General features: G+C 42.5%; 1 protein-coding gene across 1 annotated transcript in view; it reads left to right on the forward strand.

Moving 5' to 3' along the window:
• The window catches only part of LOC145342636 (sodium- and chloride-dependent neutral and basic amino acid transporter B(0+)-like), a 68,870-nt gene that overhangs the window by 14,890 nt on the left and 29,105 nt on the right, over positions 1–24,875 (forward strand). The window contains exons 3-5 of the mRNA XM_080188182.1: positions 3,486–3,617; positions 11,003–11,170; positions 20,553–20,691. Coding sequence (XP_080044308.1) covers positions 3,486–3,617; positions 11,003–11,170; positions 20,553–20,691 — 439 coding nt within the window. The remainder of the gene's footprint in view (positions 1–3,485; positions 3,618–11,002; positions 11,171–20,552; positions 20,692–24,875) is intronic.

The following is a 24,875-nucleotide window of genomic DNA, read 5'->3' on the forward strand; positions in this document are numbered from 1 at the left end:
TCAGTTATAAGGAGAGCCTGGATGGACTGGGAAGTTTTTCTCTGGAGCATAGAAGGCTGAGGGGTGATCTTATAGAAGTCTATAAAATAATGAGGTGCACAGATCAGCTAGACAGTCAATACCTTTTCCCAAAAGTGTAAAACTAGAGGGCATAGGTTTAAGGTGAGAGGGGAGAGATACAAAAGGAACCAGAGGGGCAATTTTTTCACTTAAGAGGGTAGTGAGTGTCTGGAACAAGCTGTCAGAGGAAGTAGTAGAGGCGGGTACAATTCTGTCTTTTAAAAAGCATTTAGACAGTTACATGGGTACGATGGTTATAGAGGAATATGGGCCAAATACAGGCAATTGGGATTAGCTTAGGGATTTTAAAAAAAAGGGCGGCATGGACAAGTTGGGCCGAAGGGCCTGTTTCCATGCTGTAAATCTCTATGACTCTATGACTTTAATATTTACAATTAATATCTATAGAAACTGAGCTTACTCACAAATTGGAACCAGCAATCAGTTGCTTAAATGAAAGTATTGAGTATAACAATTGGAATGTTACGCTGAGGTTGTAGAAGACATTGGTGAGGCCAGATTTATAGTATTGTGTGCACTTTTGGTCACCTAATTACAGGAAGGATATTAATAAGGTTGAAAGAGTGCAGAGAAGGTTTACAAGGATGTTGCCGGGACTTGAGAAACTGAGTTACAGAGAAAGGTTGAATAGCTTAGGACTTTATTCCCTGGAGCATAGAAGAATGAGGGGAGATTTGATAGCGGTGTATAAAATTATGACACATAGAGTGAATGCAAGCAGGCTTTTTCCACTGAGACTAGGGGAGAAAAAAAACTGGAGGACATGGGTTAAGGGTGAAGGGGGAAAAGTTTAAAGGGAATATTGGGGTATGGGGGGGGCTTCTTCACGCAGAGCATGGTGAGAGTGTGGAATGAGCTGCCAGATGAAGTGGTACATGCGGGCTCACCTTTAACACTTAAGAAAAACTTGGATAAGTACATGGATGAGAGGGGTGTGGAGGGATATGCTCCAGGTGCAGATCAGTGGGACTAGGCAGAAAAATGGTTCAGCACAGCCAAGAAGGGCCAAAAGGCCTGTTTTTGTGCTGTAGTGTTCTATAGTTCTGCTTGAGGTGTACTGGCAAACTCAGAAAAAATAAGGAGATTCAAATTTGCGAAAAAGATTGACATGTCACAAAAACTCTCAAAGTGTTTATAGTCAAAAGTGTGATATTTTGAAGAAATGGTATTTAAAATCCAGTGAGCATTGGCTAGTTTTTAGAATTGATTATTCATTTTGAATTTCTTTAAAATATATATGTTCAGTATGCAATATTTGAAATTCTCAATTATCCCTGGGTTCAGGTTTATAAGCTGAGGATATCTGCTCAGATTAGATGTTCATCACAATCACAAAACTGAGTGAAGGAAATAGATGACAAACCTGCAAAAAAAGACATTATTCCGCAATAACTTGATTCAGTTAGTCGATAGTGAATTTTACAAGGTGAGCAATTCCCTGATTAACTTAAATCATGAACTCAATTTCCCTGTAAATCAGAAGTATGAATTCCTGTCAGCTTGGCAGCAGTTGTTGAGCCCCTGCATTATCTCAGGGACAGCTGAATCACTTTGGAGATGGCACACAGAACTTTCTACCGTTTTCTTTATTCTCTCCCCACTTTATATGCAACAAGAAATAGCTGGTGAGAAGCTCCTCCAACATGAGATTCAAGTCTCACCCTTTGAAATCAGATTACAGGAAGTCTGTAAGTGTATAATTACCTGAAGAAAAACAAGCTGCCTTATATGTATTCCTTCAGATCAGACTTCCTTTTCCAATTTATGCACAAACGATGCCCATAAGATGAGAAAGTTCCTTTAAATTATTCAGAGAATCTGTCCCATAAACTTCCCTTCCAACACGATGCACATACTCTAGGTCACTCAGAAACTTCTCAGCAATAAACATCACTGCATTTAATATGTCTAATGTTCATCTTCTGATTGGATTGTCCTGCATGAAGGTATGGAGGGGTATAAATTCTTATTTCCTGTTTATACTAGAAAACAGATAGATGTACAATGCAGCTTATACTCACATCTATTTTCCACTCAAAATAACAGAGTAAAGAAGACTTAATGCATCATATACTCTACAATTTTAATAGAACTACCACATAAATCTTAAGTGAAATTCTAGATTTGTGAAGTGGAGGAATAACAAAATGTATAAACTGTTCTTATAAGAAATTTGATGATTTATCTTGGTACCTCGCTTGTAAACCACGTGAAAGATTTTTAATTCATTCACAACTCATGGGCATCGCTGACTGGACTATTGCCCATCACTAATTGCCCTTGAGAAAGTGATAGTAAGCTGTATTCTTGAAACACTGCAGTCTACGTACTGTGGGTTGACCCGCAATGCCATGAGGGATGGAATTCCAGGATTTTGACCTAGTTACAGCAAAGGAGCGGTGATATATTTCCAAGTCAGGATAGTGAGTGGCTTGGAGGGGAGCTTGCAGGTGGAGGTGTTCCCATGTATCTGCTGCCTTTGTCCTTCTAGGGAGAGAGTGAATGTTGTGCCAATCAAGCAGGCTGCATTGACCTGGATGGTGTCAAGTTTCTTGACTACTGTTGGAACTGCACCTGTCCAGGCAAGTGGGGAGTATTTCATCACACTCCTGACTTATGCCTTGTAGATGATGGACAGGCTTAGGGGAGTCAGGTGGTGTGTTACTCAGCACGATATTCCTAACCTCTGACCTGCTCTTGTAGCCACTGTTTGTGACAATTCCAGTTGAGTTTCTGGTCAACGGTACGCATATTAACTGAACTGCCTATAATAATAAAGGTAAATGCATCTTAAATGACATATACAAATCCAGGCAGGTTAGTTACTGCAGCATTTCAGTCTTTCTTAACATCCAAAAGATGAGAAAAAGTCTCATCTGTTAAATTTTGAATTTTCCATTGACAAATTATAGTAATACCTTTTATTTCACTACATTGTTATTTGCGCTGCCTGGAGATTTGAACTCACGTGTCTGCTTACCTGAACTAATGGTGAAGTTTGTTATAATAATATTTTAAATGCTTTCAAACTCGTGATTTTTGGTGAAAAATTAAGGGAAGCAGTTTCTGCCGGGGTACGGATTGCATTTTCATTTCCAGGAATGATTCTGCAATGAGTTCCATGTAAACTATCATCTTGTTCTGAAATAGAACATTCACTTTGTGTCAACTTGGTGATGCTTGAGACTCTCAAGTGAAAGGAACAGGGGTGTTGGAAGTAAATCAGAATGTTCATTGCAATTGTTTTATAAAAAGAAAACGGTGGACAGTAATTGTTTTCTGCGAAGACAATTCATTCCTGTGTTAAAACAAACAGCCCATTTAGTTGTAAATGTTCAGCCATAAATTGTATGAAACAGCCTAACGATCCATACAATCTTTTTAAACTTTGCTATATTTTCCAGGTGCATTTCTTATTCCCTATGTAATCATGTTGGCATTTGCTGGACTACCCCTGTTTTTCTTGGAATGTTCTTTTGGCCAGTTTGCCAGCTTTGGACCTGTTGCAGTGTGGAGATCTGTGCCAATTTTACAAGGTTAATGATTTTTTTTTAAGCAACACAAGTCAAATTATAGCAATTTAAGTATAACAATTTCCCTTGTTGTTTATAACAGGTTTCTTGTCTCATTGTTTGTACTGTCAGATGATCAGCTGTCCATGAGCTTATTATAAATGTTTGCAATAATTTTGTGGCCTTGACAGAAACTTAGCTGATAAGTGCTTACGCTTTCTCCCTTAAGTCTCCCTGCTAAACATGCCCCATCCAGTCCACTGTGGTAGCAGAGTGACCCTTATCAGCAAATGAAACCTTGGTTTCACCCACTATTTCTCTGACACCTTTTGGTTGAGTTTCTTGGTTGCTGGAGAGTAAAGGAGACATGAGTTCTGCTTCTTCATAAAATCTTTATTTCTTTGATCCAACTTCACACAATTCTCCACCAACACCAAAGTGCCACCTGTGACCCTTTTTTTATATATCAGTGACTTCTATTGAATTGACATCAAATTAGGACTTATTGAAAAGATCTGTTAACCCATTCCTAACAGTCTCTCCTTCCTTGGAGAAAAAATATTTTGATGAATATTGGTTTTCCACAGAAAATAAAAGGACAAAACACACTATTTCCCTTTTTCTTTACATTTCTAGAAAGGACATGCATTCACAGGAAGATACGCCCTTCCTTAATTTCCAAAAGTTTCTTTGAACTAGTGCCTCTTAATAAAACAATCAGATAACTGGTAGCTACTAATCGACCCATTTAATTTTTGATATTTTCCCTTTATCCAGCATCTGCTTTAAACTGGCTGTGTTGATCCTCAATCTTCTCATTTACATGTTTTGTGGAGTACACATTTTTCCCACAGGGATTTATTGTCAGTGACATTCAATGGGTATTTTACCCAAATCCCCTAATCCCAGAATTTCTGTTAATATCTGGGATATTTAAAAAGGCCATATCCACAGCCTCTACAAGGCTTAATGCCTCAGCAGCCAATGTGCTTTTAACCACTCTATTTTCTTTGTTTCCCCATGTAAGGGGACATTTTCCCCCAAAAGAATTACAAAACCTCCTGCGCTTGAAACCCACATATTGGCATAGGATGTGTCACTGTAAACTATGAGTTTCAAGTGCGTACGATCACCCGAAAAAACAGGAATCTCAAAACACACTCCTGCATTTTTAGTTTGACCAATGTTTTGTTTGCTCTCATTATGTCTTCCACTATAGGATCATTTGTTTTTGTACTCAACTCTAGGACATCAAAATTAACATCCGGTCTAGACTGTCTACGCAGTTGCCCAAACAAACTGTGGAGTTCTTCTTTGTCCATCTTTGTAACCATTGCGTCCTTTTGTGAAGCCCTACCGTGACTGATTGCAAAGTATCAACCCAATAGCGAATAAGATTGCTGACAGAGTGACACCTGACTCAGTCTGTCCGATTTCCAGTCCAATATATTTGAAGGCTCCTGAAGCCTGACTTCCAACCCTGAATTCCTTCTTCAGCCCAGAAATTACTATTACCACCACCCCAACAAAAAAAAATTGACGTGCACCATAAAAATACCAGAAAGCTTTCCTTCACTGTGCCAGTAAAACATCATAGGATCTGCTTTCAACTGGCAACAGCCTAATTCTAACGAAACTGCCCTTACCGAAAAATACCACACTCTAGACGCATCATTTAGCCCACATACACATTTATTTAGCTTCCATACTACCCCTTCGGTGTTGGCTGCCTCTTTAAAGGATGGAGAAAAATGATTCTGAAGCTGATGCCCCTGCAAAAAGGTAGCTTTTATCTCTATAGATTTGCATTCCCAAGTCTTTGTAGCTAATAGAGCCAAGATGATCTTTAAGATAACTTTCCTGCGATAGGTGAATCCACCCCTTAAGCCTGGTCTAAGTTTTCTTCAAATCCCCCCCCTCGCCACTAGCCTGGCCTTTGCTTTATAGGTTCCATCAGGGAGTACTTTTTCCATACAAATTCATCTGAGATCGAGTTCTTTGTCCCCAATCTGGTGTCTCTGTGTGTACCCCCCAAACTTAGTCCAACTGTGTAGTTCTTGCTGTTTGGCATCTTTTATAACTTCCATCTAATTTGTTGGAAACCACCAAAATCTCACAAGCACATGGGCTTCGACTCCTGGTAGCATTTGCAGTCTTACTCCTATTCCAAGCTTGTCACGCTACACCTTCTATCCTATCTGATATCTCGTTCTGTGCTACCACTGCTTGATCTTTCCCTCCTGCTGTGGAATGGTGTTTCAAAAGTTCTCGATCTCTTCACTGTCAGACTTATTATCTGAACTGACACTATATTTCTGAGCCCCCCATTTTTACAGTTCATGTTCCCAATCCATAGTCTTTGACACACCACCCCCCCCCCGCCCCCGTTTCTGTACATTCAGTCAGTTTATACTTCCCAGTGGGCTTCCCTGCTCTACTAATAACAGTTGCATCCTTCCATTGACTGGACCCTTCAGGCAAGTATGTCACCTTTGCACCCACTTTTGGAAAAATGGCCTGTTCTAATCTATCAGATGTAGTGTGTTCTTGTACAGGCACCATGTTTACTTCAGTTAACTGATCCTCAATTCTGTAATACTTGAGTAATGGATGACTCTGGTTCTTCATCACGTACGTCTACCCTTTCCAAATTTGTAATCTGTAACCCATTGTCCTTGATGAAAGTAGCCTAATCGTCCGATTGCCATGTTGCAAAACAATTGTTTTGCCATCTATGCCTATGTGGGTCTTTCTCTTCATTATTATTATCTTTTTTATAATACATTACATCTCTTTTCTGAATAATGGTATTTGATGGCCGTACATTGTGCCTTAATGCTCTGCGAATTCTTTGAGACTTCTGCTTATATGCAATGCATTTAAGTGCTCAGCAAAAGGCAGAGCTAATTGTAGTCCCTTCCCAAGCTGGAGGCTGATCATTCAAGCTGGACGAAATTTTAAGATTCCTAATTCATAGGGACTGTAGTTCCCCAACCATCTGCAACAAATTCTTTGCACGTACTGCCCTTGCGAAGGCTGAATTTAACTTGCAATTTGATCTATCTGCCAAAATTTTCCACAGTATATCATCTATTAAACATGATTTCTCACACACCCTGTTACTAAATGGGCTTTCCACAGCCATATTATGTTTATGATATTCATGTTTTCACACATATCCCTAAACTCATCGTTAGAAAAATCCCCCCCATTGTCTGTCAGGAACTTTACCTGTGCCCATTCCTGTTCCTATCCATTTTTCCATAATCTGATCCAGAATTACTCTTCTTCACGACATGCAATGATTGGTTGTAGATTTAGCAACCAGATTTAGTCAAAGTGCAAAATAAATAAATATATTGTTTGCTTTATCCCAGTTCTTAAGATCCATGGCCACAATGTTGTTAAAATCTCTGGCCAAAGATAGAGTTACTATCGGTCGTGATGGTGTCCTTCTGCAGTTCCTACAAATCTCTCAGCAATCACTGACCTGTTCTATCAGCTTAGTATAGTCTTCATCTCTTACCCCTGCAACTTTTAATAAAATTTTCAGCAGCTGAAAAGATGGATACACAAATTGCCTATGCAGTTTCAACACAATGAGCTTTTTATCAGCTGAAGTCCCATTTCCAGCTGCTAATAATATTTCTTTAACCTCTTTATCCGAAAAATTATTTCTCATTAATGGAATACAAGTTTCCCGACTCTAAATTGTAAGTCTGCTGTTTTTCCAAGAGCTGTTGCTTTATCATTTTTCTTAACCGGTTTTATGTGTGCTTTACTCATCAACGGTCGACTCAGAAGCAAAGTACCTCACTTGACTCAACATCTGTATTAATGAAATGATTCACTCCGGCAATATTGCAAGGGATCACCATTCTTTTTAGTGACTTCAGGCTATCATCTCTGAACCTGAAACTTGTGGAACTTTCAAATTCTTTAATCTTGTTCTGATTTTCAGCATTTAAACAGTCCAGTAACATTTTAACCAGTCAATTCCACACATGATAGATAGGCAGCCACTGTTTAATACAGCACAATTGAAGGACTGTGCAAACAAAACTCTCATTGCAGGAGTAAAACTTTTTGTGAATAAGACAATGCTTCTTTCTGGTCACCATCTCTTCTCTCTTCTGATTCCTCCATTTTCACGTATAGCTTCAAATATTATTAAATTATTTCAGACAGTTGAAAGCATAATGAAATTTAGAGTCATACCAGAAACACCAATTTATCATACCCTGGGCATTTCTGGGGTTCATTTTCCTGTTACCATTCTCCATGTCCTTCCTCCTGCTATAGATATTGAAAGGTGTTTCTGTCCTTGTAATTTCTGGGTCCCAATCTTCTTCCATACTCTCAGCCTGCTTGTGCCTGCACAATCTCACCATCGTGTTAATAATATATCTTCTACATTTCTGCTTCACCATTGACTGACCCATTTGTGTCATAAGAGCTGTAGGGATAGAATATCTCTGACAATTTTTTTTTAAGGCTTTTGTCATTTAATCAAACAAGATATTATCTGCAAACTTAACTCCTATCAAAACCAGGGGCCTATCCATATGGGTCACTTTAGCACAGTCCAGTAACTTAAATGCCACCATAGACATGGAAACTGCAGACGGTGTTGTTACAGTCTTTTATAGTCTACTAAATGCCATCACATACTCCAATAAAAATATCCTCTGATTTCCAAAATCTATCAAATTCTGACCAGGCTTCATGCGCACTTAAGTCATCCTTTTGATAAGAACATAAGAAATAGGAGCAGGAGTAGGCCATCTAGCCCTTCGAGCCTGTCCTGCCATTCAATAATATCATGGCTGATCTGAAGTGTATGAGTTCCACTTACCCGCCTGCTCCCCATAACCCTTAATTCCTTTGTCGTTCAGAAATCTATCTACCCGTGACTTAAACATATTCAACGAGGTAGCCTCCACCATTTCAATGGGCAGAGAATTCCAGAGATTCACCACCCTCTTAAGAGAAGTTCCTCCTCAACTCTGTTCTAAACTGCCCCCCCCCACCTTATTTTGAGGCTATGCCTTCTAGTTCTGGTTTCCTTTCTAAGTGGAAAGAATCTCTCTACCTCTACCCTATCTAGCCCCTTCATTATCTTGTAAGTCTCTATAAGATCCCCCCTCAGCCTTCTAAATGCCAACGAGTACAGGCCCAATCTACTCAATCTCTCCTCATAAGCTAACCCCCCCCATCTCCGGTTTCAGCCTGGTGAACCTTCTCTGTACTCCGTCCAAGACCAATATATCCTTTCACAAATAAGGGACCAAAATTGCACACAGTACTCTAGTTGCGGCCTCACCAGTGCCTTGTACAGTTGCAGCAAGACCTCCCTGCTTTTATATTCTATCCCCCTCGCGATAAAGGCCAGCATTCCATTCGCCTTCTTGATCACCTGCTGCACCTGCAGACTGAGATTTTGCGATTTGTGCACAAGGACCCCCATGTCCCTCTGCGCAGTAGCATGTTGCAACTTTTCACCATTTAAATAATATTCCATCCGACCATTATTTCTTGCAAAGTGGATAACCTCAGACTTGCTAACGTTATACTCCATCTGCCAGGTCCTCAGCCTATCCAAATCTCTCTGCAGACTTTCTGCGTTCTCCACGCAATTCGTTTTTCCACTCATCTTCGTGTCATCAGCAAACACTGTTACCCTACACTCAGCTCCATTCCCCAAATCGTCTGTGTATATGGTAGACAGTTGAGGCCCCAGCACCGATCCCTGCGGCACGCCACTAGTCACCAACTGCCAACCAGAAAAGCACCCATTTATTCCAACTCTCTGCTTCCTGTTCGATAGCCAGTTCTCAATCCACGCCAACACTTATCCCCAACTCTGTGTACCCTAACCTTCTGCAGCAACCTTTTGTGAGGCACCTTATCGAACGCCTTCTGGAAATCTAAAAACACCACATCCACCGGTTCCTGGTAGATGTGACTACCGCACTAGTCACATCTTCATAAAAATCCAGTGAATTCGTCAAACACGATTTCCCCTTCGTGAATCCATTGATAAATCTTATACATGAAATTTAATAAATTATCCAGGCTTTCTTCCTTGTTCAAATGTTCCACCTCCAATTTAGAAAACACTTTGCGTCTGATTTTACTTCTATAAATTAAAGAACAAGCTAACATCTTGTTTTCTTTTCCTCACAGCAATTGCCTTGGTCCACATAATGATTTGACTTCTCCATTGGTCATAAGGTTCAGTTTCTGAAAATAATGGTGGATAGTGATATCCTGATATTTTTATTCTGGATTCAGCATTTTTGTTGTCTCCTACTCGCTCCTTTATTGATTTAGAATTTGAGTGAAGTTTTCCTTTTGTTCTTTTTCAAAAGTTGTAACTTGCAGCTCTTTACCTCGAACTAGCAACCATCCTCTGCTACCATTGTTTGTGTTTCTCGATTGCTGTAAAATCGATACAAATTCTGCTTCTTTATAAAACACCTTTTTTTTTTGATCCAACTTCACATACTATTTTCCATCAACACCAAAGTGCCACCTGTGACCCCTTTATGTATCACTGACTTCTATTGAATTAATTGACATCAGATTAGGACTTAATTGGAAGCTCTGTTAACCCATTCCTAACACCTTTAAGCATCTAATTTTGTCACAGCTCTCTCACGTCTTTAAAATCCTTATTCTGTACCAAACACCTATTATGTCAAGTATCCTTACAGATTCATTTTTACAGCTTTCTTTTGCATGTTTCACCGAGCAACTTTTCATCCTTCAGTCTCCATCTCAGTTCATTGTACGCTCTCTCCTCAAAGTTCATGCCCTCCCACTGTCCTTTAATTTCTCCCTCCATGTAAATTCACCTGCATGTGTTCACCACCAGTGACTCAAGCTTGTTATTTCGTGGTCATTCTACTGTCATCATAGATAAGGCTATCTTGTCACACATCCTTATATCGCTCTTCATTAACATCTGCTTCCCTCCTTCCAACCCTACTTGCTTCTCTATAAAGAATTACCTCCCAGTTTACTAACAACTGCATTTTCAAATTTCCAACTGAATACCCATTGGTTCTCGTTCACCATGATATTATTCGAGTCCAGAAAACAATGCAAGTTCTATGCGCCATGCAACTCCTTCCAACAAATCACAAGTCACAACAAATCACAACAAATCCAACAAATCACACCATCCAATTTCCCAGTCTTTCACTGTGACACACTCTCAGTTCATACTGGGACACTCCCTCATCCTCAATTAAATTTGTCACTCGTTTCCTTCTCGCTCAGTTCTAGACAAATATAATAACTGTAAAGAAACAAAATTGGTTTGTCTGAGCAGCTGAATACATGAAAACATAATTGGTTCAAGTGAATATCTTCTAACTTAAATTGCTTTCTCAATCCATTTAAAGGTGTGGGCATCACCATGGTCTTTGTATCTGCATTTGTGGGCATTTACTACAACTGCATCATTGGCTACAGCCTGTATTACTTGTTCACCTCCTTCCAAACCCTCCTGCCGTGGACAGACTGCTTCAGTTGGTGGGGTGCAGATGAAACATGCAGCAGGACTCCCAAAGGTACTGTCTGAACTTCTATTGGGTCAAGTTTCAAGACCGACTGGTCAATTTTCATGCTGTCAGTCTGAATGAGAGAAAAATGGACAATAGTTTAAAAGCTATTTTCATTTTAAATGTGTAGAAGGCATCTCAATTTATAGAAGATTGAAATAACGTTGTGACTGGCAAATCCAAACATTGAGCTATGTAAAACCTGCACGTTTCATGAAATATTTCCTGAGCTATAAAAGTAAACAGATCAATTTGAACATCTTGCTGTCACATGATACCTGTGAATTTAAGAAACGGCTTAAACATATTAAGCTACTCATTACATGGAAAATATACATAGTACCCTATTAGAATGACTATCACTTGTTAGGTTATTATTTCACGAGAGGAAGGATGCGATTGCGCAGAGAGGGTGCATGACGTTGCCTGGGATGGAGCATTTGAGTAATGAGGAGAGGTTGGAGAGGCTCAGGTCAATCTTTAGAGCAGGGAAGGCTGAGAAGGATGTGATTGAGGTGTATAAGATTATGAATGGTGTGGACAGGATGGGTAGGAAGCAGCTGTTCCCTTAACTGAAGAGTCAATAATGAGGGGACATCTTTGAAGTGTGGGGCAGGTAGTTTAGAGAAAATTTGAGGAAAACATTTTGGTGGGAGTCTACAATGCACTGCCTGGGAGGGTGGTAGAGGCAGGAAATCTCACAGCCATTAAAAAGTAAGTGGATTAGCATTTAAAATATTATACATTCAAGGCTATGAGCCTTGTGCTGGAAAGTGGGATTGGTGCAGATTTTATGTGTTTTTGTCGGTGAAGATTTGATGGGCTGAATGGCCTCTTCTGTATTGAATAACAAGTCGATAAAATAGTAATGTTTCTAATTTAATATAACAGCTATCATTTTCAGAGATTGAATGAGATCTTGTGGAAGCATGGGTTTTGTGCAGTAGCTCAAACTATTAACAGATAGAATTTTCTACTAACTTTAGATTTAGGTAAATGTTCAGCTGTACATGAATAAAGTTAAGGATTGACTCGGGTAAAAATATGAGAAGTTGGGATGTGCCAGTATGAAAAATATAATTTACATTCAGAAGTTTAGAGCAGACCCAAGATTGTTAGGAGTATGTGGTATTATCTTTGAGCTGGATTTGGGGTACGCGCTTACTATTCATGCGAGCAGGGAGGCAGAAATTTTGTCCGGTGTGATAGTTGGTTTGGAAGCTCAGTGATTGGTTCCTGCTTACTACATGCACAACAATGTTTTAACAATCATGTGGTTAGTACAGACTCACCAGATCTATGGGACACAGTGGACAACTGAGAGGGAACCTCTTGCATTCTTTTCGGCAGTCCCTTAGAATCGAGGATGATTGGTTCCGTTCCACTTCAGTGCGTTCAGAGGTGGCTGATGAGTCCAAAACACCATCTGTAGACATTGCCACACGCAAGGCTGATGGTGCTTGAAGTTTAAAGTTTAAAAGTTTATTTATTAGTGTCACAAATAGGCTTACATTAACATTGCAATAAAGTTACTGTGAAAATCCCTTAGTCACCATACTCCAGCGCCTGTTTGGGTACGTGGAGGGAAAATTTAGTATGGTCAGTCCACCTAACCAGCACATCTTTCTGACTGAGAGGAAATGCACACAGACGTGGGTAGAACATGCAGACACCACACAGGTAGTGACCCAAGCCAGGAATTGAACTCAGTCCCTGGCATAGTGAGGCAGCAGTGCTAACCATTGTGCCGTAGTGCCGTCCCGGGTTGGGTAGATGGATTGTTTTAATCTCTGCTTGTTCCCAACATTCTTGCAATGCGTTTGGTGCCTTCCTCAATGCACTTTCTCCAGTTTGATTGGTCACAAAACATGGTTCCCCATGATATAAAAACAGACAATGCTGGAAAATCTCATCCGGTCTCATGTGGAGAGAGAATAGAGCCAATGTTTTGAGTCTGAATGACCCTTCATCAGAGCTGATCCAGTATATTCTGTGTTTATTTCAGATTCCAGCACCCACAATATTTTGCTTTTATCTTATGGTTTCCCATGAGTTGCTAAAAATCAAGCCAATAAACTATCGCAATGTTTTAAATTACCTCAGTACCTAATAGGCAAAGATTTTTCAAAAGCTTTTCTTCCCTCATCAGTTTCTCTCTTTGCAATCAACAATTGAATTCCAATATTTCTCAACTTCAGCCAGACAATCATCTCCAACATCTTTCTCACCCAAGGCATTTCTTTCTCAATCTTCTCTCCAATCATTGAGTGCAATTTTCCCAGCATGCTGCTTGAGTAGTGAGGCAGGCCAGAAATATTGAGAGGCGGCCTGAAACGGGAATTACGGAAGATGACCAGCTGATCGCAGTTTTCCCGGGCTACTTCTTATGGCAATAATCTGCCTCATGCAGGAAAACAGGGTGAGCTGATTAAAATATGAAAATAGTGATTTGAATGTCATGAGTGATCCCAGGACAGTATTGTCTGGGCTCGCTAATGTTTAAAACCCTGCCGGGGGCAGGGGGGGTCACCACCAGCAACAGGGACCAGGCGCGATGGTCTCGCTGATGGGAGCAGAGACCATTGGGGACCGCCTGAGTGGTCGGGAGGCCTTTGGACAGTGTTAGCCTGACACCTTGGAACAGCCCACCAGGCACAGAGCAGTGCCAAGGAGCGGGGCCAGATTAAGTGGGGACCAATAAGTGGTTGTGGGAGTTGGGGGATCCACTGCACACTCTGCACAGCAGTTGGTGGGGAAGGGGTGGCGACTGGACTGGTCATCAGGGAGGGGGTGGGGCTGGCGATCAGGTTGAGGGCTTGTGTCTGGGCCGGCAATCGGGTGGGTGGGGGATTGGGGAAACCATTGGGAGTCTGGCAATGGGGAGGGTGGTGATGAACGAGCCAGCACAAATATGTGCTAATTTCACATGCACAGTGGCCCGCGCAGCATGATGATGCCAGCCTCTCGGGCAGGATTAGGAACCACCCGCCCACTACCTCCCCCGCCCCGCACCGTTGTGAATCCCCCAGTGGACTGTTAAGCATAAGCAGGGAGTGCTGAAAATTCAAGCAACTATGTCACCCAAATAATGAATTGGAAAATCTCCTGTTTTCCCATCTGTTAGTCACTTAGTTTTTGTTTGGAAAATCACTCCCATTATCTTACTTCATTCCAACCCCACAAAAATGTTGAAATAAATAGAAATTAATTCAACCTGATACAATACATAGAACATACAACAGTACAGCACAGTACAGGCCCTTCGGCTGTACGAATGGTGTTATGTTTATATTCCCTTTAGCACTCCATTTGACTTACACCATGAACGTAATCTTCTGTAATTACTACCTGAAAATTATTGTGGAATTGCTGTATTCATTGCTGGAGTACAGTGGTGTTGAACAGAGAGACTTCGGGTGGTATCTGACTTTTAATATGCAGAATGGGACTGTGGGTAATATCTGACAATATCATGTTGACTGGGACTGTGAAGTGTGACCCCAGGCTGAGCAGACTAGTTGTTGTCTGCTTCTGAAGTTCATTCAAATAATTGCTGTCATGTTGAAGTGATTTATTAAAGTTGAAAATGTGTTTTCAGTTGTATCTTCTGTCATTAACACGGGGCACCAGGAATGCCCAACTGCACCTTGTACACAGAATTACAATGTATAGCAGAGCAGTTGCATATTTCTAAGGAATTAAGAAGTTAAGCCATTTAGTGCAGGGCAACTTATTTTGTTTCCTTCTATACTCTTCACTAAAATACTAATTTCTCACACCCCTTAACCACACAAGTGTTTAACAAAACATACAAAGAAGAACATTTGGGGGAACATTTAGGAGACAGTGATTATTGTATTGGAAGCTTTAGGAAGATGTTAGAAAAGGAAAATAGGCAGTCCAGAACAAAAATAATAAATGGCAGGGAGAGCTGGCTTCAATGGACAATAAAAGAGCTGGGCTTTGGAACAAAAGGTTGATGAAAAACCTGTACCTGAACAAGGGGATCTTCAAAACAGAAATGGTCTGAACACAGTCAAGGTTTATTCCCTTAAAAGGGGAGGTTAGGGGAAATCCAGAGCTCGCGGAATGAAAAGAGGAGGTAGAAATTAAAATAAACAAGAAAAATGTGGAGGGAAGATGAAAGAGCAAATGAGAGAAACAAAGAGGGTTTTTTGAGAAAAGACTGGCAGTCAACATCAGGGAGAACCCTGAAGTCTTTTGCAGGCATTTACATAATGAAAGGGTGATAAAAGGAGGAGTTAGGCCGAATTGGGAACCGAGAAGGGAATTTACTCATGTAGGCAGGGGGAAGGCTGAGGAATTAAATACGTACTTTACAACATACTTCACAAGGAGGTAAATGCTACCCATGACATGACAAGGAAATTCATAAGAAGGGTCATAATTGATAGAGGATGTGTTGAATAAACTATCCGTACTAAAAGTTGACAGTGCACCAGGACTGCGTGAGATGCATCTATGGATATTTGAAGAAAGTGAGAATGGAAATTGCAAGGCTCTGGCCATAATCTTCCAGTTTTCTCTCGACTAAGGGAAGGTGACAGAGGACTGTAGGATTGCAAATGTTCACTTTTATTCAAAAAAGGTTATAAGGATAGCCCCAGCAATTAAAGACCACTCAGTTTCTCTTGAAGTGCCACCATTTTTGGCCATGATCACCACCATTTACATTGCCTTTGTCTTTTTGTCCACAACATCTTTGTCAATCTCTTCCTAGCCTCCACCTGTCACTGACCTTCTGTCCAGTCCTTACAGCTCCCCCACCCGCAACCTTCACAACAATACAAATCTCATCCTATTTCCTCTTTTCTTCGGCTCTGACAAAGAGTCATCCAGACTCGAAACATTAGCTCTGTCCACTCTCCACAGATGCTGTCAGATCTGCTGAGACTTTCCAGCATTTACTGTATTTCTTTCAGATTCCAGCATCTACAGTAATTTGTTTTAATTTTAGTTTAACATCAGTGGCGGGCAAGCTGCCAGAAACAATTATTCAGGACGGAAGTGGAAGTCGCATGAAAAATATGTGATTTGCGTAGAAAGAACCAGTATGTATTTCTGAAGGGGAAATGATGCTTAACTAACTTGTTGGAGATTTTTGAGGAATTATCAATGAGGATAATGCTGAGGTAAAATGTTAGAATCCGTCATCAAGGAGGAAATAGCGAGGCACCTTGAGGGGAACTGCTTGATAGAGCAGACGCAGCACGGTTTCCTTAAAGGGAAGTTGTGTCTGACAAATTTACTGGAGTATTATGAGGATGTGTCCAGGGCGGTGGATAGAGGAGAGCCGGTGGATGTGGTCTTGCTGGATTTTCAGAAGGCGTTTGACAAGGTACCTCACATGAGGTTATTACAGAAGGTCAGGGGGCATGGAGTTGGGGGTAGGGTGTTAGCGTGGATAGAGGACTGGTTGTCAAATAGGAGGCAGAGAGTGGGGGTCAATGGGTGCTATTCGGATTGGCGGATGGTGACTAGTGGAGTGCCCCAGGGGTCGGTGCTGGGGCCTCAGCTATTTACCATTTATATAGATGATCTGGAGGAGGGAACCGAGTGTAGGGTGTCGAAATTTGCTGATGACACCAAAATTGGTGGAAAGGCAAATTGTGCGGAGGGTGGGGAGAGTCTACAGAAGGATCTAGATAGGCTGGGCGAATGGGCCAGGAAATGGCAAATGGAATTTAATGTTGGCAAGTGCGAGGTGGTCCACTTTGGTAGGAATAATGGTAGGAAGGATTATTACTTACATGGAGAAAAACTGCAGCAGGCGACGGTGCAGAGGGACCTCAGGGTCCTTGTGCATGAGTCGCAAAAACCCAGCTTGCAGGTGCAGCAGGTGGTCAGGAAGGCGAATGGGATGCTGGCCTTCATCGCGAGGGGGATTGAATATAAAAGTAGGGAGGTCTTGCTGCGGCTGTATAGGGCATTGGTGAGGCCGCAGCTGGAGTACTGTGTGCAGTTTTGGGCGCCGTACTTACGCAAGGATATTTTAGCCTTGGAGGGAGTGCAGAGGAGGTTTACTAGGCTGATGCCGGAGTTGAGGGGGTTGAGCTATGAGGAGAGGCTGAATAGATTAGGCTTGTACTTGTTAGAGTTTAGAAGAATGAGGGGAGATCTCATTGAGACGTATAAGATGATGAATGGGATGGATAGGATAGAGGTGGAGAGACTCTTCCCGCTCAGAAAGGATAGTAGGACTAGGGGGCATAGCCTCAAGATAAAGGTGGGGGGGGGCGGTTTAGAACAGAGTTGAGGAGGAACTTCTTCACTCAAAGGGTAGTGAATCTCTGGAATTCTCTGCCCGTTGAAGTGGTGGAGGCTGCCTCGCTAAATATTTTTAAGACGCGGGTTGATGGGTTTTTGATGAGAGAGGGGATTAAGGGTTATGGGGAGAGGGCGGGAATGTGGAACTGAGCCACGACAGATCAGCCATGATCTTATTGAATGGCGGGGCAGGCTCGAAGGGCTAGTTGGCCTACTCCTGCTCCTATTTCTTATGTTCTTATGTACATGAATTTCACAGAGATGCTCAAAATCATGAGATGGCTGGACAGAGTAGATAGCGAGAAACTGTTCCCATTCATAAAAGGATCAAGAATGAGAGGGCACAGATTTAAAGTGATCCACAAAAGAAGCAAATGTGAAGCAAGAAAAAGAGTTTTAAACATGCAAGTGATTCGGACCTGGAACACACATACCGGGATTTTACAACCTCACTCGGGTGAGGCTTGTAAAATCCCACCTGAGGCCAATGGAGAATTCTGCTCTGCAAGTCTTGCCTGCCCTGATTCCGGGGCGGGTGTGCCGGTAAAATTCTGGCCAATATCTGGAAGTGTGGAGGCAAGTTCAATCGAAGCATTCAAGGGGGCATTAAATGATGACTAGAACTAATGTGCTGTGGTGCAGAGAAAGGCAATGGAACGGCACTAAGCCATGATGCTCGTTTGGAGAGCCGGTGCAGACACGTTGGCCAAATGGCCTCCTCCTGCACCATAACAATTCTATGAAGACCATCTAACATATTGATGAGGCTCCTGCAGCCAAGCCCCAGCATCCTTTGGTCAATTCCAGTACCATCAACTTGTATTCATATGATATCTTTAATAAAATGTCCTTAGCTATTTAAATTTAATAAAGTTTGATTCCATGCTAAAGACTGTGCATCCTGTTCCTGAATAAATATGACAAAGGATTGCAGAGTACCAAAGGACCAATGTTAGTGATAAACCCAAGTTACTATGTCAAGTGGATCCTGCATGGTGACTTTAAATAAACCAATATCTATCTCTACAATACCTTTCAATGTTGTATTCTGTCTGACACCCGTCGGTTTGTTCTATGTTTACACTTTGCAACATTACAGCTGATGAAGCTTTACTCATCTTCCTAAATCCCTCAACTTTGCTATTTATCACATTGCTATTAAAACAACAAATGTATGTGGATTAATTGCAACTGATTGTTCTTGATTTTATTTTACAAGTAGGCTATTAAAACAATTCTTCTACAGAGAAAGAATGTTCTTTAGTTTGTTTATGGTCTACAGTGTTCATGTTTTGTAAGTTGTAAAATTGGCCTGTGGGACAGTCTTCTTTAAAGCGTTAATTCTTGATGTTATCAAAGTGCCATTCATAATACAGGACAGGGAGATTTACTGTACAGAGAACCCAGGATATGCAGAGGTATGGCAGTGTGTATTGTGCAATTTATGAAGAGAGAATTGTTGCAGATACATTTTTGATTGTGACATGAATTGGCGGCATTTTTGCTGTGATACAGCAGGTTGGATGAAGATCTATGTTGTTACTTGTATCTTAGAGTTTTTTGTTATGTGTCAGAAGAACTTCCTTCAGTTAGGATTAGAGGATGCATTTATATTCGGGGAAGCATTTTCTCTCATGATTGGCAAGTAATGAAATTTGGAAATAAATGAAGTAATCTAACAGAAAAGATATAACTAGATAGTGAGAAAGAAGAAAAGGCAGTTAACCAACAAGAGAGAAAAAATTGGTGTATGAACATAAAATTGGTCTTTGCCCAAAGTGTGAAACAAGCAATAGTGAATCGACAGCCTATTTCACACTGAACACAATTTCTTTTCAATTGAAGTCAATGGAAAATAATGTTGTATCTGATAAACTACAGGCTGCCCATTCATTGTCACTCATTTTACCCACTGTGCAAAGACCAAAAAAGTAGTCTTCATAGTCATGAGTTGATGCTGGTCATGGTGTGGATCATAATCATAATAGACTTAAGAACTATTATTGTAAAAGTAGAAATGAGAAGCAGTTAACACAATTAGCCATGATGCACATAAATGCAAGAAAAAGGATGTAATAGAAACATCTATAAGGTTTGCTACAGGGTCATATATCCCCCAAGGGTCATCATGGGATCATGTATTTCCATGGAGTCACCACCGGGGTCATACATTACCATGGGTTTGTTTTGGGGTCATGCTCTATCTCTGTATAGCAGCATGGACGAAAAGTGTATAAGACCTCAATTTTTGATAGAATTGCATTGAAGCCCTAACATTCTTTAATATTCCTTTGGCTTTGTCATGAATCATTCAAGGAATTCTTAACGCTTTAATGCCTTTAGTGAGCGTTGTAGTTTATGTTATGCAATATATCAAATAATATCTCCCTTTACAAGCAGACTGATACAGAACACATAATACACATGACATACAGTGAATAGATTTTCGCAACCTAACTCAATAAAGATAATATCATATCCAAGGTGTGCATTAAAATATACATTATGGGGTGGACAATATGTTGGGTGTTTCATTATATCATGTACAATGATCTAAAACAAAAGTCCACCCACGTACAACATCCTGGGGGTTACTATCGACTAGAAACTGGACTGGACGTGCCTTATAAATACTGTAGCTACATATGCAGTAAGGCTCAGACAATATTCAGGCTTGAGCATGTAACATTTATGCCATGCATGTGCCAGGCAATGAGCATCTGCAACTAGAAATAATTCAACCATATCTTCTTGATATTATGTAATTGAATTCCAAGTACCAACATCTTGTGGTTAATTTGACCGGAAACTGAATTGGAACTGTTATATAAATATTGTGGCTACAAGAGCAGGTCAGACACTAGAAAGTCTGCAGCAAATAATTCACCTCCTGAATCCTCAAAGTCTGTCCATTAGCAACAAGGCACAAGTCAGGAATGGAATGGAATACTTTTCACTTGCTTGGATGAGAACATATTGGAAGTCGTGATTCCTACATTACAACAGTGACCCACACTCAAAATTATTTAATTGGAGAACACTCTGGGATACAGCTATTATATAAATGTAATTCTTTCCGTGTTTCAAATTCCCCATTCTCTAGATCCACTCTGCAACCTCACTCTGGGTGATGGACATTTTGAAATCGTTAATACAACATGGCTGCATGTAAACAATGAAACTTGTCCAAATGGATCAGAAATCTACCTTCCTCTCCAGGGACCAAGTGAGCAATATTGGGAGTAAGTAAATTGCTTCAGAACATTACAGAACTGTACTAGCAGCTTCATCTTGGTAATTGTAATTGGGTGAATGTCTCACATAATGAGGCACAGAGAAACTGATAGGCACAGGAAGTTGATAGTTTGGGCATAGACAAATGATTCTCTAACTGTGTTTGCCAAATGGCATATTGCCCCCATGGTGCCAGATTAAAGCAGGTGCATGATATTCTGTGAGGAAAATGGAAACAGCCAGAGGTCATAGTCCATATTGGGACCAAAGATATAGAGCACGATTTTACAAACAAATTTCAATAAAGTCTGAAAGCAAGTGTTAACTGTCATTTTTTTTTTTAGCGCACCACACACAGCAATCTTACAACACTGAGTGCAATGAAAGAACCTTGATGCAATTCTTGCCAGCATGAACCCTGCCGGTGTGTAACTCACCCAAAGTGGCCACAGTTGTGTGGCATTAACAAGGGAAAGCTGCATATAAGCACTAATGATGAACCAGTCTGTCATGCCAAGTAGATGGTACTGCAAAGAGCTACCCCAAGAGGTGACTCCCTCGTGAAAAGAGAGCTGCGCCATTGCTGAACACTGTAGAGGAGAGGAGGGATGTTTTGTTTTTCCCTAGAACATGCGAAAACCCAGGGGTCGGGTTGGCAATGAGGCCTGTGAAGCAGTGACCATTGCAGTGAATGCCCATGCACTGGCATGGAGGACTGGCCACAAGTGCTGGAAGAAAATGAATGACCTCGTTCAGGCAGCAAGAGTGAGTGTTCATCCCATCCTGTCATCAGTCCCATCCAATACCCTTGCAATGTCCATATCAATCCTAAACCACCGCCTCCCAGCCCCACCAGCAGCACCACCCTCCCCCCCCCCCCCCCCACCCCCGCGGCCACCACCATCCCTGACACCTCGTAGCCTTCCAGCACCTGACCAGCTGACACCCTAGCATCTTCCTGCAACCCTTCTGGCACGCCCCCACCCTTTCCCTGCCCCAGCCGCTGCTTGCTGAGGCACAGCCCCAACAAACACTGCCCAATCGACCTTAGCCTCCACATCCTGTGCCCTCCCAGCCATTAGGCTTTCAATCCTCCCTTCTGTCCCCACAGAATAAGATGGCCCATAATCACCGGCAGCGACACAATACCGGAGGTAGGACCCCCGAGCTTTGTATCCTCACTGTCTTTGAGGAAAGAGCAGTGAGCTGTTGGGGGAGAAAGAGGATAGTTCCATGGCTGATGGCCAGGTCGGGGTTAACGTAGTAAGAAGTCTCACAACACCAGGTTAAAGTCCAACAGGTTTATTTGGTAGCAAACACCACTAGCTTTTGGGGCTTTGCCGTTTCAAAGCCCCCAAAGCTAATCGCATTTGCTACCAAATAAACCTGTTGGACTTTAACCTGGTGTTGTGAGACTTCATACTATGTTTACCCCAGTCCAACGCCGGCATCTCCACATCAGATCAGGGTTAGGCATGGAAGTGAGGATCCAGAAATCCTTTATGCATATGACCTAACTCAAGTAAGTTGTGATCTGTGCAGACATTTGTCCCTGCCATGCACTTACCCATGTATCCCTTGTCGCAGGAAACAACTTTGGTGCGCCCAGCCCACCAGGAGTCACTGCCCCCCACCACTGCTCCAGCTGAGATGCCTGATGACAGTGGCGAGGACACCTCAGAGAAAGGCCCTGAGGAATCTTCTGAGGCCAGCACCATACATTGGACACAAACACTAACCACATAATCGATTAGCACAGATGCAATCACCACAATGGACATGTTTGCGGTGAGGCTTCTGGGGAAATCTCTGGTGTGCACAACACAGTCTTTAATGTATATCAGGTGGAGGCAGGAACATATGCGTGTTCAGGCACGCAAAGGTCTGCCAGAGCCATGGACATAGGTGGAGGGTACCTAGGTGTCAGGCCACTGGGATTTATTCTGCTGAAGATGCAGCAGCAGAGCCGGGGATTGCAGGAGGGGCTGCCAGCAACACTCAGCAAGTGCCAGGCTGTTTTGAGGAGTCCAACAGCCTTCAGGTGCAGGAACTAGTATGGCATTACATGGCATGGCATTACGTGGTACTCAGGCCATCACTGCAACTATGGCATCTCCAGGGAAAGAGCATCACAGGCCACAGAATGCGGAACACACTAACTGCCTCTAGTTCTGATGTGCATCCTGGGGTCACCTGGATGAAACATAAGCCACGTAAAAGAAAGAAGTTGTAAGGTCACCAAGAGGATAGGGGTAAAGGCATGCATTACAGTTAAGGATAGGGTCATATGTACTGTTAAAATTGGCTAATAAACATTATTGCACCCCATAGCTGTGATTAATCTGTCTATGATCCACCTCCCACAGGGATGACTGCACCCCAACCGTATCCACAGGGGCTCAGAGCATTGTTCTGCATGAGAAAGGCCCTCCGGACCACTGAGAATACGATCCCCGGTTCTCAGTACATGTGCCAGACCCTTGACTGCAGTGGCACTCCAAGCACTCATCCAGAGCAGTCCCAGTCGACAGGGCCCCATGAGCGCACAGAACCACAGAGCCCTGAGACCGCATCCTCCGACCTCCTCCCACTAGGTGACGAGCGTGCCACTTAGGGCCCTCTGCACATTTGGCATTCTGGCAACGGCGGCCAGTCCTGCAGCCCAGGCTTCTTGCTGGGCCCGACTCATGTCAGAATTGATGTACTGAGCTGCCCAGGCACATTGGGCTTCCGTCACCTGGTGGACACAGTTGTGGACCGAAGACTGGGAAATCTTCTCCTCGGGCTAATGAGCACAGTCCATGAGGTTATCCATCCAGTACCCTCATTCCCTCCTGGCAACTCGTGTTCCCATGAGTCTGGATGCTGGCACTATCCCTGATGTCATGCACCACATCAATGTGTTGCTGGGGAGGCACATAGAGTATAAAGGTGGTTATGAAGGTGCCCCAACAAACTGCCCAACTGACCTTACCCGCGACAACCTGTGCCTTCCCAGCCATCAGGTTTTCAATCCTCCCTTTCATCCCCACAGGATAAGATGGCCCATAATCGCTGGGAGCAGCAGAATATCAGATGTAGGGCCCTCGAGCTGCGTATCTTCACTGCCTTTGAGGAAAGAGCAGTGAGCTGTTGGGGGAGAAAGAGAACAGTTCCATGGCACTCTCTGAGTGGTTCAGGGGCACAACATATATATGAGAACCCCACCCCTGGAGCATAAACATGGGTGTAGCCACTTGGATGTCTGCTGCCATGGCTGTCGGCATGGCTTACAGTTCAGATAGCTGACGGCGAAGCACCCTTGTTACCAGCACAAAATAGGTTCTCATTGAAGGCAGCAGTGCAGAGTCCATACAGTGTGAGGAGCCATGTTAACACCTGCAGTGCTCCCTTGACTGGGGCAACAGCTGCCTGGTCTGGTTCTTGTAACTGTTAGTGGGGCCTGCATGGAATGTCAGCAGAAATCAGAGAGTCTGTCCAGCAAACAGATGGCACGGTAACCAGTGCGACATTAGTGGAGTTGGCATTCGACTGCATGTACAACCGGTGGTTGGTCAGTGGGCAGGGGGAATGCAAACATGATCCCCAAGCCGGCAGCAAACTCCAGTCTAAGGATCCCTAGACTGGCACGAGCCCCACCCAATCCCTGCACCCATGCAAACCCCCCTACATGGCAGCAGCTGAGACATCCTCCCGTACTCAGTGATACTCATTTCCTTGTTCACCTTCATCACTGTTGTGCTTGAACCATACAAAGAGCAGCTGTGATTCACGCTGAACTCACAAATGATATTTAAATCCATGCAAGTGTATGCTAATGTAGCCCACACCCATTTTGGGCAAGAAGCAATTCATGGCCAGAAAAAGTGGCTGGGGAGATCAGTAACGGCATCAGACTGGGCACGTTTCTGATTTCTTACTTTGTGTGCTATCTTATCACCTCACCACCCTGATCAACAGGGCTGGACGAGGTGGGAGGATCGTGGCCATAGGGAGCAGCTGTGTTGCTTTTCTTCAGGCCATGTTCAGGCAATGTTTGAATTGCTAAGAAAAAGATTGATAAATGGTACCTTAAATGTCGTTATCTCAGGCTTACTCCAAATACAGTTTAGGGAGGGCTTTTACAAATTTGCGAGGGAGAGGAGAAACAAAATAGCGAAGAGACGTAAACATGAACCCAGAGCAACAGCTG

Source organism: Carcharhinus amblyrhynchos, chromosome 4 (genome assembly GCF_965287045.1).
Source record: "Carcharhinus amblyrhynchos chromosome 4, sCarAmb.v2.hapA, whole genome shotgun sequence".
NCBI lineage: Eukaryota > Metazoa > Chordata > Chondrichthyes > Carcharhiniformes > Carcharhinidae > Carcharhinus > Carcharhinus amblyrhynchos.